General features: G+C 48.6%; 2 protein-coding genes across 4 annotated transcripts in view; one reads left to right on the forward strand and one right to left on the reverse strand.

Moving 5' to 3' along the window:
• Nucleotides 1–5,026, forward strand: part of plcg1 (phospholipase C, gamma 1) — a 39,886-nt gene extending 34,860 nt beyond the window's left edge. For both annotated transcript variants that reach the window (XM_014134666.2, XM_014134667.2), the window contains exons 27-33: nucleotides 39–263; nucleotides 437–585; nucleotides 779–893; nucleotides 1,231–1,392; nucleotides 1,549–1,637; nucleotides 1,983–2,260; nucleotides 2,449–5,026. In XM_014134666.2, the coding sequence (XP_013990141.2) occupies nucleotides 39–263; nucleotides 437–585; nucleotides 779–893; nucleotides 1,231–1,392; nucleotides 1,549–1,637; nucleotides 1,983–2,260; nucleotides 2,449–2,491 (1,061 nt within the window). In that variant the 3' untranslated portion in view covers nucleotides 2,492–5,026. The remainder of the gene's footprint in view (nucleotides 1–38; nucleotides 264–436; nucleotides 586–778; nucleotides 894–1,230; nucleotides 1,393–1,548; nucleotides 1,638–1,982; nucleotides 2,261–2,448) is intronic.
• Nucleotides 5,027–5,199: 173 nt separating this feature from the next.
• On the reverse strand, nucleotides 5,200–17,715 carry zhx3b (zinc fingers and homeoboxes 3b). 2 transcript variants are annotated; one of them, XM_014134668.2, is made up of 7 exons: nucleotides 17,437–17,715; nucleotides 10,462–11,439; nucleotides 10,149–10,265; nucleotides 8,169–9,884; nucleotides 7,160–7,999; nucleotides 6,475–6,742; nucleotides 5,200–6,335 (listed from the first exon to the last, which is right to left on the reverse strand). In XM_014134668.2, exons 2-7 carry the CDS (start codon nucleotides 11,248–11,250, stop codon nucleotides 6,325–6,327), a joined length of 3,741 nt encoding a protein of 1,246 aa, XP_013990143.1. In that variant the 5' UTR covers nucleotides 11,251–11,439; nucleotides 17,437–17,715; the 3' UTR covers nucleotides 5,200–6,324. The 2 variants fall into 2 exon arrangements, with proteins under 2 accessions (XP_013990143.1, XP_013990144.1); XM_014134669.2 differs by lacking the exon at nucleotides 17,437–17,715 and adding an exon at nucleotides 12,447–12,623.

Genomic DNA, 17,715 nt, shown 5'->3' on the forward strand with positions numbered 1-17,715 from the left:
ACACACACAAGCATATCTCACCCCCCTTGCTCCTGTAGAGATTGGGACAGAGCGGGCGTGTTTCCGGGACATGTCGTCGTTCCCGGAGACCAAGGCAGAGAAGTATGTGAACCGGATCAAGGGGAAGAGGTTCTTGCAGTACAACCGGCTGCAGCTGTCCCGTATCTACCCTCGTGGACAGAGGCTGGACTCCTCCAACTACGACCCTCTGCCCATGTGGCTCTGTGGATCCCAGCTGGTCGCGCTGAACTTCCAGACTGCAGGTACAGAGGGATGAGTTGTTACTGAATGAGAAGGGGGATTGATACACTGGGGTTGGAGAGGGGATTTTTCCTTTTTTTTAAATAAAAACGAAATAAAAATGTTTAAGTGACTGGTTTTCCTTACATTACCTTTCTGAAGATGACTGACTGAACTTCTCCCCTCCCCTCTGCAGACAAGCCCATGCAGATGAACCAGGCTCTGTTCATGTTGAACGGGAGGAGTGGCTACGTCCTCCAGCCACCAATCATGAGAGACGACAACTTTGACCCCTTTGACCGACACACGCTGAGGGGCCTGGAGTCAGTCACCCTGCAGATAGAGGTGCGTGTGTGGTCTTCTATCCTGGTGGAAATCCCCACAAGGATCGTAAAACAAGGAAAATTCTCCCTCAATGGAACATTTCCCACGTCCCCAACGGCTATCTTAAGCTTAGGGGTTGGGGTTAGGGAAAATGTTAGGTCCCCACGAGGATATAAAAACGTGTGAAGGTGTTTAAACTCTCTGTCCTCTCCAGGTGTTGGGTGCTCGTCACCTGCCTAAACACGGACGTGGCATCGTGTGCCCGCTGATCGAGCTCGAGGTGTGTGGCGCAGAATATGACAGCGCCAAGCAGAAGACCGACTCAGAGGGTGAGTAACACACCTTACACTAATACTTAATTCAACCAATCAGGTTCTTTACATCTAGCTAGTAGTTGGTTAGTTGAACCAAGTGTTATTTCGAAGAGAAGGGTCCTAGGTTTTAGGGACAGGGCAAGGATGTTGTGATGGGTTTGGAATTAAGCTCGTTATTTCCTGTTCAGTTATGGAAAAACAAAGTTGTAGAAATATCTAAGGGTTATGTGGCAACCTGATGGACAAAACATCCCCTAATGTGTGTATACACACACACACACACACACACAATATATGACAATGGGGACTTGGCTGATCTAGTCTTCTCTCTCTCTCTCCATGTTCTCTTCAGCGGATAATGGGCTGAACCCCACATGGCCTCGGAAGCCTTTCCAGTTCACCGTGTGTAACTCTGCCTTTGCCTTCCTGCGCTTTGTGGTGTACGAGATTGACATGTTCAGCGACCAGAACTTCCTGGCTCAGGCCAGCTTCCCCATCAACAGCCTCAAGACAGGTAGGTGTCGCATCGCACCAACGTCCACTCGGATTGGCTGAGACAAGTACGATACACCCTGACTGGCTCTCTGACTAGCAGAATAGTTTGGCATTTCAGATCATCATTCTTTTGGCATTACTAGACTCATGTCTGTCTGTCTCTGTGTGGTGTCAGGATACCGGTCGGTCCCTCTGAAGAACAGCTGTAATGAGGATCTGGAGCTGGCCTCTCTGCTGGTGCACATGGACATCACCCGGAGCAGGGTGGGTACTGGTACACTCACTGGACTGACTCCACATCACACATTGAGAGATATCCACTAGGGCCGGATAAACCAGTATCACGTTACTCATTAGTATCCTGGCAAGGAAACAAAACACAGGATTTAACTTGTTTAGGAAAACATCCCCAATGTTGGAAACATATCATTATGTTGTCATCCAGAATCACATTTATTTTCCAAGCTATAGTACACAGTATTTTACATACAGCGGGTTTTTAAAGGACCATAGTGTTAACTTTTTTCATTTTTGCCATGGAAAACATTGCGTTACTGTTATCATCCCTAATATTCACTCCTCCCAACTTATTTTCTCTCCCTCTACTAGGCTGAAAATGGGGAGGTGCTGAGCCCGTTCCTGCCGGTAGGAGGTGTCTCTGCAGCGGTGGTTACCCAGACAGGGCGCGAGCGTCTGGGGGAGACAGGCTCCACGTCCTCAGCCTCCTCCATGTCCCCTCTGCCCCAGTCCCCAGCAGCCCAGACCCAGGCTCAGACACAGGCCTACAGAGGCAGGGAGGGCTCCTTCGAGGCCCGCTACCAGACACCTCTGGATGACTTCAGAGTATCACAGGAGGCTCTGCTGGACCTGGACCCTCAGAACAGGAGGTATGTGTAAGGAGGTATGTGTAACTTCTATCTGTCTGTGTTGGTGCATTTCAGTTTTGTGAGATTTTAGCGTGTCCTTGCTTTCTCTCTCTCTCTTCGCTCTCTCTCGCTCTCTCTCGCTCTCTCTCGCTCTCTCTCGCTCTCTCTCGCTCTCTCTCGCTCTCTCTCTCTTTTCCTCCCCCCCTCAGGATGATGCGCAGGACCAGAGTGGGCGGAGAGAACCGCGTTTAGGCCGGACCAATCAGGGCGCATTCCAACCCCCCCAGCTCCTCCCCGTACCGATGATGTCACTGACTGCTGTGAACACTGTTTCTATGGAAACGCCCACCACCGCTTTGGCCTACATTTCAGGCAGCTCTCCCTTGCTCTGCTCTCTTTCTCTCCTCTGTGTGTCCCCCTCCTGGAGTGAGTGTGAGGTGGAGGGGGCGGGAAGGGAGAGAGAAGACAAAGATGACAAGAAAGAAATAATACGCCAAGAAGTTTCAGCCCTCGGCTAAGATGTCGGGCGATGGGGAATTTTGGCGTGCTCGACTCGAGCGCAAAGGTTTGCGACGGAAAGAAGAATGGAAGAGGGAGGGATGAGATGAGGGAGGGAGCTGTGAAGGTGTCAGTTTGAAACTGTTTTCCACGTTAGGTTATTATTTTTCTCTTCTCTCTGGCGTATACGAGTATATATATTTATTCCTGCTGTGCTGTTGGCCAAACGACGGCAGCAGCCAACCTGCTCTTAAAGAGCTTCTGTCTCCATGTTTTTTTTAATTATTTTTATTTAAACTTTTAAACATTCATGTGATTTTTTCTTTTTTTAATGTGTAAAACACGAGGGCTCTCTGGAGTAACTCAAGCCTTTATATATACACACACATAGGCTTTTCTTATTTTGCCAAACTTGCATTCTGAAAACTACGGGTCATTCCGTTGGCTGCCTTGTGATGTGAAAGCAGTTGCTCTTAACAGTCGCTAACAGTAAAAACACTCACACTCTTACCCCATATACACTATTCAATCTGGAAAGCTGAAGTGTTACAGATTCTGTGATAGAAATGTAAAGGTAATTGAGCCGACAAATGCAGCATTTACAGTGAATGCAGTCACTGCTAACGCGGGAACATTGCCTTTAAATTCCAATCACGCTGTCAAACTGAACTTCTGCGATGTGGCTTGAATAGAGCCCAAATTACCCCCCCCCCCCCCCCAAAAAAATATATAGAACCTTGTCAAAAGTGCTACCCTATTTGGAGATTAGCATGGCATTATTTTCTCTTTTTAGGATGCCATACTGCATTGTAGAGTGCTGGAATTGGGCTAGCCTGTCTGTCCCTGAAAGTTGTGTCAGTAAGCAATGCTGTGAGTTGAAATGCTAGTGATGAAGTCACATCCTTAATGTTTTGTTTCAATGTGGATATTTGGCGGAGGGAGGAGAGACAGGGTGCCACTGGATGCATTCAGTTCTGCCCACACGTTTACAAGACGGGCTTGGTTTTAGCAGACATTCCGGTGCCAGTGCAGAGCCATGGTTTTTGTTTTAAAATAATGTTTTACTGTAGCAAGTGTCTACAGTTTCTGCTCTGGACTTCATTACATTTCCACTTGGAATGAAAGGCGAGGTCAATGGAAGACATTACAGTTATCTTTGTTTACCTGTGTGTTAAAGTTGTCTAAATTGTAGACCGTCATTCCTCTTAAATGTACCGTCTTAACTGGTTTTGAGGGGCTTGCGTGTAGATTATCTTAGAGTAGAGCGCGCTAGGAAGTCGACTAACCTAATTAAGTGCAGTATTGCTGGCCGAGAAGGACCTAACTGAAATCCTATAGACAGTATCGATTGAAAGGCTGTTCTTAAATGTTTGAGTAGGTCGCTGGTTCTTGTATGCATATTATTCAGCTGAGGGGGTGTTTGTCTTTTCCATTGCGGCATTCCAGATGTTCCCAAAGATTTTCTGGAGATTCTTTCAGCACAGCTGTTTGCCACAGAACTGCTGACTGATAAAGACTTCTGTATTAGACTTGCAGAGACATGAAGGGGTTAAATCACTGTGGTCTATAGTGACATGACTCATAACAGCACATTTTTAATGTAAATCAAGTGAGATTTAATTTGCAGATCTTACTGAATGTATATCGGTGTTGTTCCTGAAAGCTCAATTGATCATTCCTGACTGACAAACGCCCCCAGCCTAAGGTCATGCACTTTTGTGCTTACCCCCACAATGGTTTAGGCTGGGAGTAGGGGACGCCAGAGTCATATTTCAATTGATATGCAATGCCCCCCTTGAGCAGACGATACTCTTAAGACCAGTATTTAGAATGTTATGCCATGGAGGGAAACTCCTTTTGAAGCCATATGGATTTAGTTAAGTGGAACATGGGGGTTGGAACTGAATACCTAAGGTCTGAATCTTGCCACCTTTTGTTTTGCGGCCATCTCCATTGTCAAACTTTCATGGTAAGGTTGAGGGAATGTGTACACACACACTTTCGCTCTGTGTCGTGAAGAGTTGTCCCTCTTGTGCTACATAGCTCCTAATGCTGACCAGTGTGCTTTCTTCCATGGGCCTCGATGTACACAACTATATATCTACATTGTTCATTCAGAAATCCTGTTTCATTTGACCTAGACGCATCACAATGGAACTGATGGTCTCATTTACAAACCAAGCCTTTCTGTATTGTGCCTAAGCTATGGAGAAAAAGTATTCATTTTAATTTTGCCTTTCATATGCAACATATTCAAGCCTGAGAATTAAAGTACTTAATCAACTATGATTGGCCTGATCTTGTTTGATTATAATGTATAAACATCTGTTTTAGTGCACATTCACAAGTCATAACTCATCAAGCAACTGTGGACCTACACTTTACTGAGAAGGTTTGAAGTGTTAATTACTCAATGATCCACACTGAAACATTGACTTTGAAAATAAGTGACAGGAAACCAATTTGTTACATTGTTTATTCTGCAAATATCTGTAAAAAGTATACAACAGGCCTAAGTATGTTGGAACTTCTTTTACAGTCAGTCAAGATGTTACACTTTAAGAAAAAGATCCATGAAAAGATAGACGTCCATGACATACAGAACAGAAGCACTTGATGTTAAAACAAGGACACATTAATATTCACCTCAAGTCTCCTTTATTAAAAAAACCTGTTACCCCAAAAACCTCTTGGATACAGTCAGTCTCTTCCCCTCCCACTGGAGGATTGGATTGGTCAATATCTGTCCAGTCAAGGTTTTTTTTAACACCCCACACCCTCCTTTCACGTCTGCTGGAGTCAAAATCCCAACCACACCTCTCCCCCTCTCCCTCCATTCACAAGAGAGGATGGGGAGAGAAACACCCCCCCCCCCTTCCTCAGCAAATCCTGCACTTAACTGGAACTTGTTCTTTTGAAGGAGAAAATGGCAGATTACAGGATGTGGGGGTGTAGGAAAAATGGAAAGCAGACAGGAGGTGGTGGCCATCTTCAGCATAGCGTTGAGTTGGGGGTTCAGTGTCCATCCCCAGTAAAAGGGGTGGTTGTGTGGGGTTCAGTGTCCATCCCCAGTAAAAGGGGTGGTTGTGTGGGGTTCAGTGTCCATCCCCAGTAAAAGGGGTGGTTGTGTGGGAAGGGGGGGGGTTCAGTGTCCATCTCCAGTAAAAGGGGTGGTTGTGTGGGAAGGGGGGGGGTTCGGTGTCCATCCCCAGTAAAAGGGGTGGTTGTGTGGGAAGGGGGGGGGGGTTCGGTGTCCATCCCCAGTAAAAGGGGTGGTTGTGTGGGAAGGGGGGGTTCAGTGTCCATCCCCAGTAAAAGGGGTGGTTGTGTGGGTAGGGGGGAGTTCAGGGTCCATTTCTAGTGATCCAGTTACAATCACATCTGCTGTCATGCACTCGCAAAGACCACCTGCATTGTCTCTCTGGGCCACCCCTAGACCAGGGTCTCCCAAGCTCGGTTTTTGCCCTAGCGCTACACAGCTGATGGAAACAACTCATCAAGCTTTGATTATTTGAATCAGCTGTGTAGTGCTAGGGCAAAACCAAAACCGTGCACCGGGGGGTTTGGGAAACCCTGCCCTAGACAGCTCAGTCTGTTCCTGTGACAGAAACAAAAAGAAATACAATAAATAAACATTGTATGTAGTGCTACTTTATGACAGTGTCATGTGCCAACATTCTAAATACATATACCAAGAAAGACTAAACATCAAATCGGTGGAGAGAAAAAATAACTACCTTTTTCAGGATTCACAGCCTTGGTGTCCACGCTCCTCTCATCTTTCGCTCCTCCACACACCAACTGTTCCATCTTCTCCTCTTGAACCGGCTTTGACGATCCTTCCTCCATGGGTGCTGGGTTGGGTGTTATTCCCCCTGCCACGGGTGTCTCCTCTGTGGCTGCAACACCCCTGTCCTTCCCATGCAGAAGTATAGGAGCCTGGGTAGAGAACCAGCGTCGTACCAGCTCTTCGGTCAGCCCACTAGCCTGGGCCAGCTCCAACACCTGCAGAGGACAGTCTTACTAATCACTATTGACAGGCATTCTGCTACTCAACATTTAGACACACAGGCAACATGATAGGATAGACACACTTTACATCCAGGTGCACAAATACCATGTCATTTAATGATGATCATTTCTTGGTGGGGCCTTGTGGTTATAGTATCCGCCCTGAGTTTGGAAGTTGGATCCTCGGCTGAGTCATCCCAAAGACTAAAAACGGGACCTGAGGAGTCTGCTTGGCATGCAGCATTAAGGAGATAAATTGGGGGCAAGGTCCTGCGATAGACTAGCGTCCTGTCCAGGGGGTGTACTTGTGCCTCAAGCTACAGAAACAGAATCGTGCTCCTATGAGCAGCTCGTGCACTTAAGAATATGAAGATTAAAATAAAAACTATCCCAGGCAATTTAGAGTCCTACCTGTTCTTCCTCCAGACTCCCGTGGGCCTCCAGATGGGCCTTGAGCATCTGAGTGTCTCCCCTCTGGAAGTCCTCCTTCAGTACCATGGTCTGGTAGGCCTCCAGCCACTTCAGCTGGCCGTTCTTCTGCACGTAGCGACAGTCCCCGAACCAACGCACTACCTCAGGCCTGGGCAGCCCTGTCGAAGAGATCAGCTCGTCATACTGGGCTGCGCTGGGCCACTGGGTCCGGACAAAGACCTGCTTCAGGAGGTGGAGCTGCTCTAACGTCTTCTTGCCCCGGATAGGGGAGGGTTTGGGGGACGCAGAGGGCTTGAGGGCAGGGGTGGAAGATGGTGCTGCTGGTTTTGGGGTTGTAGAGGGGGAGGGTTTAGGTGATGGAGATGGCTTTGGGGTTAGACTTGGAATTGTGGATGGAGCAGGGGTAAGGGTGGGGGTTGATGTTGGGTCTGGGGAGGGAGACAGGGTAGGCATGGTGGGGCTATCTGCCTGCCCGCCCTCAGACTCCAGTTTGCCATCTGACTCAGTCACTTTGAGCATCTTCAGGTTGATCTTAATTGGGTTCACCTTCAGCTCGGAGCCTGAACCATCCTCCTCTTTCTTCACCCTGACATCATCCTTACTCTTACCTCCCTCCCCCCCTCCCCCTGCCTCCATCTCATCTGCTTGCTCCGCCCTCTCCAACTCCTCTTTCTTCTTCTCAGCAGCGACTCTCTTCCTGCGTTCAGCGAACCAGCCGTGGATCTCTCTACGGGTCATTTTGGTCTCGGCCCGGAGGCGGTCCACCTCCTCTCCAGGGGGGTCAGGGTCCTGGCTGAAGCTGGCCTCCAGCGCCCTCACCTAGTGGGGTAGACAAGCATAGGTTTCTCATGTCCCAGTGAGCAATTTGATTGGCAGTAAATACACACTAATGGGATACTTCACCTATAATAAAAAATTGTATCATCTTATGGGGGAAAAAAATGAAGCTGTGTGCAAAGTCAATCATCACAGTCACACCACCACTCACCTGCTGAGGGTCCCTCTCTTTGTAGCGGATGGCTGTGAAGTCCGGGGAGGGGGGTCTGGGTGGCCGTCTGGACGGGGTGGTGGGGGAGGTGGGTGTCTGTGAGGGAGGGGGGCTGAGGGCTGCCAACCCCTGCTGGGAGGTTTTAGTGTTCTCACTGGGAGTGGCAGTGTCCGAGAGGTCCATGGGGGTAGCACTGTTACCACGGGGCGTCCCGGGTGTGGTCGTTGCGCTAGCCGACCCAGGTGTGGTCGTTGCGCTAGCACCCCCCTGACCGCCCGTGCTCGAACGCCCCCCCTTGAGGTTGCGGAAGTGGTAGCGGCGGTCACTGAACCACTTACGGACCTCGCGTACGGTCAGGCCGGTGAAGGAGATGAGACGGTCCACCTCTTCCTGGTTGGGGAACTGGTTGTTGGTGAAGCTCTCTTTGAGCGCACTCAGTTGCTCCACGGTCTTCTTGCTCTTGTAGAAGCCGGGGTCCAGGAAGGTGTTGGGGAGCGTTCTGGAGCTGGGGGTTCCACTGGCGTCAGTGCTCCCGCTCTGCGCCGGAGAAGATGAGGAGGAAGGTTTGGTGGAGGGGGAAGATGCCGCCTCTGTTTTGATGGTGGTAGGATTACTGGTGGTGGTGGGGTTACTGGTGGTGGTGGGGTTACTGGTGGTGGTGGCAGTAGGGGTAGTTGTGGCTGTGGGGCCACTGGTTGTGGTGATTGTTTTCTTGTTGCTCAAGCTGCTGCTGTTAGTATCTTTGCTGCTGTTGGGTTTGTTGTCCATGGTGCTTTTAATATCAGCGGTTACTTGACTTTCACTTATCATTTTAGCAATAGTACTGCTGTTGCTTTTGCACCTACTGTCAGTGCTGCTGCTTTTAACCATGCTGATAGCATTGCTGTTGCTTTTCCCACTGAGATTAGCAATAGCATGGTTGATTTTACCATTGGCGTTGATGACTTTTCCATTGCTATAAATGCTGTTTCCCCTGTTGTTGCCAAAGCTAAGGTTAATAACACTAGCATGGCTGCTGAAACTACTGCTATTGTAACTACTACGGCTACTACTAGTACTCCCTCCACCATTACTAGTACTCCCTGCACCATTTCTACTACTACTGATACTCCCTCCACTATTACGGCTACTGATGATGATGTTGTTCCCAATACTACTGCTCTCCACCACCATGCTGATCCCCTTATCGGCCACTAGGGCGGCAGCAGGCCGGGCCTGCATCATAGGGCGGGCTGCAGCCTGGTGCTTGGGTGTGACCGCCAGGGCCATGGGGGCACTGGTGACCTGGATGCTGTTGGCCATCATGGGCTGGGTGACAATCACCCCACCCTGACCCACCAGAGAGCCCTGGAGGATGTGAGGGATCCCTGTTGGCCCCAGAGAGGCAGGCAGGACCCTGATGGTGTGCTGGGCTGGACTGTGGTGTGTCTGGCTCAATGGCTGGTACTGGGTGCTAGGAGGAGCTGTTTGTATGATGGTGTTGAACATCTTCTTCCTGGCCTCCTCTATCTCCTCTGGAGACCAGCTGATGCCCTGCTTGAGTCTCTGGGCGGTGAACCAGATGTTGATCTGCTCCTCTGGGAACTTGGTGACCACGGTGAGGTAGCAGAGCTCTGCCTTGGTGGGATAGGGGAACTTACTGAAGGACGTCTTGAGGAAGGAGGAAGAGTCCATAGAGGCGCTGTAGGTTGGGATGCTGCTCAGAGGGATCATCACCTGCACAACAGAAGGTAGAATATATACTTCATGTAACTATTTCATATAAACTAGGAGAAGATTTACACTGACAGCTCAAAAGGCACTGAAACCCATGTATTTCCATGGTAAAACCATGTAATAATGTGTACATATACTGTAATTACACTTGAACTGCCTAGCACATCTTCATAAAGCTGGACTGACAAGTCAATCACCAGACACAAAATGTTAAGAGCTGCAGGCCTCCTGGTAAAATGACAGGAAGTAAATCAATGTTTGTACCTTGGGCATGTTCTTGGAGGAGGTGGATGAGGAGGAGGTGGAGGAGGAGAGGGCAGCGGACACTGTGATGGGAGCTGTCTGATGGTAGACGTTCCTGTTCTGGACCACTGACACCACCTGGTTCAGAGAATAGAAGAGAAAAAAAAAAAACATTATTGTCCACAGTCTGATATGAACTGCCTTCAACTCCCTGAGGAAACTTGTACACATTCTGGCAATGTAATTCAATGAAGTTAATTGAGCACCAATTGTAATTTGCAGTAATGGACTGACCAAGACGTGAAACACAGAAAAGATCAAATGCACTAAGTACCTGTGTGATGGCAGTCTTGAGCATGGGCAGAGCCCCCGAGCCATTCACTATCTGGATAGCAGAGGGGAGCGTGACCTTGGTGGCTGTCCCGTTGTGCACTATGGTAGGGACGTGGGTAACCGTCACTGTGGGGGTCTCTTTTCTCTCCATCTCCTTGGACTTCGAGATGGGGAGGGGGTCTGGGGATGGTTCATCAGGAGAGGAATGGGACACTACAAACCTCTTTGACTCTGACTTCCCTTTCATCATCCTCATGATGGGGGTCTTGGTGATGGTGATCTCTGTGTCCCTCCCGGTCTCTGACCCTGTCACCAGACTCTGCTCCACCACCACCCTCCTGTCCCTCCTCCTCAGCTGCAGGGTGGTGCACAATGTGCTGGGGTGGACCTGGGCGTTGTGCAGGGCCAAGCCCTCAAATTTGGCCGCTGACACCCCACAGTCCACGCACTGGAAGCTGGGGTCAGCTCTGAAGTCCGGGTGGCCACTGTAGACGTGGTCCAGGAACAGGTTTAGGTCCTGGGTCTCAAAGTTACACGGCCTGCACGTGTAGGTGCCACACCCATCTTTGACATCATTGCCCCCCTCAGGCCTGGAGGATTTTCCTGGGGATCGCTCCCGGGGGCTCTGCCCGTTACCGCTCGCACCCATAGAGGGGTAGCCCTGTTCCCGGGCCTGTCGGAGGAGGGAGAGAGGGTCTGACAGGCACGAGTCCTGCTCCAGCTCCTCCCGGAGGTGCATGGTCTTATGGGGGATCATACAGGGTATGGTGGATTTCCTTTTGCTGGCCATGGTTGGAGCGGATAGTGTGGGGAAGGAGGGGGGGTGGGGGGGGTGGGGGGGGGTTGTGGTAGCCGGCCAAGGAGTACAGCAGTCAGTTTGTGGTTCAGTTGGGGCCCTGACTATGGACCAACCATTGGGAGGGGAGCGTGGGGGAACATGACCATGAGTTGGGTTTGCTCACGTCTCCGTGTGTTTGCACTGAAAACAAGATGGACAGAGAAAAAAAAACACAATTAAGCTTCAAGTCATCATTATGAAACTATACTGTATACTATACACATACTGGAAGAGGTCAATCATTTTTATACCGAGTCCCAGAAGCATATTACACTACGTAATGAAATTCATTTGATACAGACAAAGGAAAGGCCAACATGCTCTGATATGAAATATGTGGTTTAAAGAGGTCTTGAATTGTGGTACAATGTTCTATCATTTTCAGTGTTGTTTCTTTGTCAATAAATACAGTCTGCTCCTTTAAAAACTCAACTCACAAGCCAAGTAACTCAAGGCTGTGTTTTATTGGCCAATATTGGGTGTTTCTCTCTGCTCCCCTCCTGGTCTCTCACTCTTCTGTAAAAAAGGTTTTTTTAAAGAGAGCTATCCCAGGCCACCCCCTCTCTCCTCCACGCCTCTAACTTCCCCAGCTTCATACACAGTACACCCTCAGAGGGAACACAACCCACTCTGGACAGACGCAGCACAGCGCATGACAGATCCACACTCATAGGCTGGCCAAACAATTCACACCACCAAAGAAAACATTTGTGAATATTTTCAAATCTGTAGCGGGACATTCACTCCACAGGATTTTGGTAGCCTTCATTTGGGGGAAAGGTGGGATTCGTATTAGGCGTGCGAATGGCACACACACAGATTCAATCTCTACACTATCCAAACTTTTCCTATGTTATAACTACCCCCCCAACAACAACAAAATGGCGTAGCTTCCTGTTAGGTGTGCGACTTCTCCCTTCCTTCCCCTCACTTCCTCCCTCCCAAGATGCATTGGTGAAATACTGGAGGACAGCTCTAAGGCAATTACTCCCAACGGCACCACACACACTACCAGTCCTTCAACCCAAAGCCTCTTCCATGAACACAATGAATCCCCCTACCTTATAAGGAGCTTACACACCTCTGTCTCTCACCTCTGCCACATGGCAGACATGTCCACTGTGCAAATTAGGTCAGCTTCATCTTACCCTCTAATCCAAGTTCCCTGCATCCACACACACACAGGGTGGAGCAGAAACCATAGTCAGATGAAGTCGGCCCTACACACTGGTCTAAGACCTGTTGTGTTTCCCTCCTGATGGCGCCGAAGAGCAACATGTTATTTTCTAGTCCCAACTGACTGGACCCAAACTGCCGACCAAAGTTCCAGTGAGCCTCTGAGCTACGGACTAAATGGTGTAGGGGTGTTGAGTTTCAAATCTCTTAAAGGTGCAGTCGCTTTTGGAGGACTGAGGTGGCGGATGTTTTGCGAATAGGACATGCTGTTTAAATGGAGTTATGGAGAAAAAGCTTGACCTAACTTACTAATCAGCGCTTCTGTATCGATTCTATCAATGGGGGAGTCTTGTTCAATAAAGAGAGTGGGTCATGTGTTGGAAATACACAATCACTGAAGATGATAATGCCAATCTGAAAACAACGTTTCATCTTTTGTTGCTACTGTGAATCTTCTATATTACGCAGCCAATGAGCAGTCCCTTCCGTAACATATTCACCAACAGCAATATCTTGTGTTTTATGCCTCAAACTTTGTGTTAAAAGTAAAATTGCTACCCTGATTGAAAATACTTTCCGGTCTTCTCCAAAGCATCATACTTTTCCTCTACACTGGTGTCTGGTGTACGAGTGGTTAACAGGCAGAGCAGGCCTTTGCCACTGTGGGGGGAACGTGATTCCCCCCCCCCCCAGAGGGAGTAACTGCCCTCCGTTTTGGCTATTCTGCCCCCCTCTCCCTCTCTCTGCGACCCACCACTCCCTCTCCCCTGCCATTCAGTTCTGCATCAGGGGGCACAGCTTTGCCAAGGCGGCCAAGTCACATGACCAACACAAAGGCTTATGGGGGGTGGGCAGGCCCTGCCATCCATCACGTGGGCCTGATGGGGAGAGGGGGGAATGAGGTTGGTGGGGGATGGGCAGGAGGGTTGGGGTGAGAGTGGAGAAGCAAGGGGGGGTGTTAACGGTCTCGGAGGAAGCAGTTAGGTGTTTCAGCCAGGAATTTTCTGCCCCAATACCACCCCCCATCCACCCAACCCCCGCTCTCTTGCTCCCTCTGCCTCTCTTCGCACTACAATCACATCAAGTCATTTCTCCTCCCCCTCCTCCCTGGTCGACTGCGAAGACTGGAATGTTCCGCCGCAAGCTCTTCAGCCAGTGGACACAACCTGAGAGCTGGGCTGCAGTGTGTGTCTGCACATGTGTTTTTCTGAATGTGCATGATATGTGCGTGTTTGCCTTTGTGCCGAGTACCACACGCTAGCCCCCCTGACTGGCTACAACGAGCAGTTGAAAGACACAAGATCACAAACTGTGTGTGAACCCCCCATTAACACCTTGGAGCACCACCGTTAAGTTAACCCCTGACTGACTGACTACTGTAGCTTCACACAACAACACACAGCTGGGAGGAGAGCTCATTCTCCAGGTGGACTTTTGTTAAGCAGTTTTTGCATTGAGTATTTTCCGAGAGGAACATTTCACCGAGATTACATGAACAAAGAATTGAGTAGATACACGTATGAGTACAACACTGGTGAACCTCTCCTCTCAATCTCAGCGGATCTCAGACAAGCCCTGTTGACTTAATACGGGAGAGCCGCTGAAAACTAAAATATGGGTCAGAAATGTTTTTTCCATGAGCACAGCGAGACTTACCATGAAGCTTGATTGTGTGTCAGTGTGGGTGCGTGCGCACATCAGTGTGCCTGTGTGTGAGCATGCGGGGTATGTGTGAGCACGGGGGAGTGTGAGTGTGTGCTTGTCTGCATGCCTGTGCGTGAGGCTTGTTTACCGAGGCAGTAGGGCGGCCATTTTCCCACACGACACAGGCAGACACTACTCGCTGTGACCCACACAGACAGAATGTGGTCATTGTCCTGACACTCAAATAATCTGTCAGAGGTAGAGTGCTCAAACTCACATGTCCAGGGTATGATAGAGCGACGGGTGGGCTTGCTTCTATACTCTCAGTGTATAGGCCAATATTCGCCCCCACACACTAGAGACTAACGCTCCAAATAGTCTGGAAGTGTAGCCGGCCGGGTGCGTACGCCATCCCAGCCAGCATGACATCCCTGACTATGGCTCCTGTCCCTCATCTCTGCTGTATGCCTGTCTATCCACGTGACAGTGTCCATCTGTCTGTCCTCTCTGTGAGAGAGAGAGACTCTCCCCTAGCCTTCCCATGTTTGCTTGCCTCCTCACCCCTCCCCCTTCTTCCTCTCCCCCTTTTTCTGTCCCCTCCTCTTTCTCTCTGACCCACTCCCTTTCTGAATAAGTTCGGCCAAGAGACAGGTCGGCAGGGCCACTGGTATGTTACTGTCCCCATGGCAACTGCCCCCCCCCCACCCCAGTTCCCTCCCACTCTCCTCATTTCACTCACTCGTGCATCCACCCACAAGCTCACACACACACAAACAAACACACCTCAAATGCCATCCAGGTCCTGGCTCTAGTGGGCTTGTTTTTTCCACACACTCCTGTGAGTGGTGACTGGAGAGTCCGTGCCCTGCTCCTATTTCAGTGCCTCACTCACGCGGTGTGCATGTCTTCTAGGTGTGGTCGCCCTCGCCAGCGCACGCTATTGGCTGGGGCGAATGGCGTCCTTTCCTTTCCTGCTCACACTCTGTACAGACAGACGCCTGGGTCACTGCCCACCGTTACTGAGAGACAAGCTGGGAGCACTGAGGCAAGTTGTCTTTGTTGTTTCCCTGAGACTCTCTACCCCTTTAAAATATCCATACTCCCACCGTACTACCACTACAGTTACCCTTCTACATCCCTCCTCAGCTCCCTCTAAACCAGGAGTATGTGGTAGTAATCCTTCCATCACCACCTCCTTCTCCTTTTCCTCCTCTGGCACCACAGCAGAGGCTTGCATATGTTTGTCTCTGAGGTTTCCCTTCATTCTGGCTGTATCATTTGTTCTTCACTTTTGGCAACAGAAACAAAACCCTAATGACACTGTCTCTACACATTGTCACAGTTCAGCTGCTGCTGAATCCCAATTGGGCTGTGTTCAAGTCAGGGAGCGCAAATGGCTGCAAAAAGGTTGCGAAAGCCTGCGTTGCTGTGGCCACTGGCAGTGCAGGCTTTAAAGCTGGATTGTTAAGAGGGTAGGGAGAGAAAAATGGCGGAGCACCACCATGCTCTGTGCTGGCCAACCTAAAATGGCTGACATCACAGGCTGTTAGCCAGGCAGTGCTCTGCCGGTTACTGTTGACCTAAACCTGCTGGCTCTGGACACAGCCACACACGCCCTCTTCCTCTCCTTTCTCCTCTCACTTCCAATCCTCTCCTCCTATAGAAAAAGGGGTCTTACAGCAGACAGCCTTAGTGGGGTTTTGTGGAGAATAAAAGTTGAACAGTGGGTAAACGAACGCAGGCCAACACAGAAAATAGTCCAAGTTTAATTTGAAAAACGAGGATGGGCAAGAAAATGTTTAACTGCTACCCTTGCCAGACATGTTGATGAAATACAGGCAAATAGTTGTATGTTTTTATTTATAAACAAATAAGGGTTTGTTTAAACTACCACATGCATGCATCAGCTAAATTATTCTGTATGGCCTACATCCCACAACAACAATGCCAATGGAGCCATTGGGGACACTTTTCAAATCTGATGGTAACAGAGTCAGTTATTAGAATCATTCTAATGTAGCCTATGCTATATTGAATTACTGTCCATATACAATCAAGCCATTGTGCCAACACCAGGCCTGGCAGACTGTGCCACAAAGAGAGAAAGGGAGTGTGTGTGTGTGTGTGTGTGTGTGTGCGCGCGATCAGGGAGATAGGCACACCACCATGACCTCAGGCAATCAATTCACCACAAAACACAGTTGCTGACTAAATGCACATGCACCAACAAAGCATTAATAAATAATTTAATTTATCACATCTGAAACACTGAACCCCCCCCCCCCTTCAAATCATAAATGACTAGTCTACCTTTTTCTCCACAACAATGTACTGCAACTGGTATGGTAGGGGTGATGAATAGATAGCTGGATTAGAGTTGGGGCTCTATGGCTGTTTTATCATGTGGACATCAGACACAAATGAGCCTTTTGGGAACAGCTTTGAACTAATATCTATCATGCACAGAGAGCATGGCAATGTTGACATGTGGTGGGAGTTACCTAAACAGCTACTGCTGCTGCGTGCATATATTCATATAGCCTAGGCTATCAGGCATACACAGTGCATTAGTCGAGATATGAATGTAAATATGAAGATACAGAATAGTGAAAACTATATTCTGAAAGGTTTTATCATCCAAATACATTTTATAACTAAGCAGGCAATTTCTGTCATATCTAGAATGGGAAAAACATAGTATATTTAGTCTTATTCTCCAATAATTGTAGATTACAAATTGCATAACAGCGTACTAAACTGCCACGGTCAAACGATTTTATGACATTATATATCTTAAAGTTAAACTTTCATAGCCCATCTTCCTCAAAATCGTGCACGAGGATGCAATATGATGGACTGATTACAATAATATCATATTCTACATAACCCGTAACGCCTAGAGTGCGTCAACGTAAAGCAAGTTGTTATGATAACTAACTACATTAGTTAACTGATAAAACTGTGATTCATTAAGATTGGGAGAGTGATTTTAAGAGGAAAGCCTGTAAATTACATCTCGTCAATGAAGACAGTCAGGAAAATTAATTGATACATTGTAACAAAACTGGCGCGTGTTGTTCTTCCACTGAATTGCGGAGTGAGCGATAAGTTAATAGGCTGGCTACATACATCTTTGTAATATTGTAACCAATTCAGAACAGGGGAAGAGACAAGCCTCCAAAAACTACTCGCCCCTTGCTGTCGCCATTTTATGCGAGCGACATGCAGCTGGCTAACATTAGCACCATAAAGGTAACGCTCGCACAACTTTGAAAAGGTGAAAACTCGTTTTTAAGAATACATTCACAGAAACCTTACCTTATTTGATAGAGGTGGAGTTCAGATTGTGGAAAAAAGTCAGAAATAAACGTAAGCATATGTAACAAAATAAATAAATAACGTGAGATGTGGGGCTTTGTTGATGCCAACTTAGGTAGGGTGGTACCCCTCTCTTCCTCGAATGGTGATAAACGTGATACTGGCCACTTGGGCTAGTGACACAATGGCCCCCGTCGTTCTTGTTTATTTCGAATGGCTCTCACAGCTTCTGGAGGCGTGTGGAGAGGGAAATACGACGCACGTAGTCAGCATAGAGAC

Source organism: Salmo salar, chromosome ssa13 (genome assembly GCF_905237065.1).
Source record: "Salmo salar chromosome ssa13, Ssal_v3.1, whole genome shotgun sequence".
NCBI classification, from domain to species: Eukaryota; Metazoa; Chordata; class Actinopteri; order Salmoniformes; family Salmonidae; genus Salmo; species Salmo salar.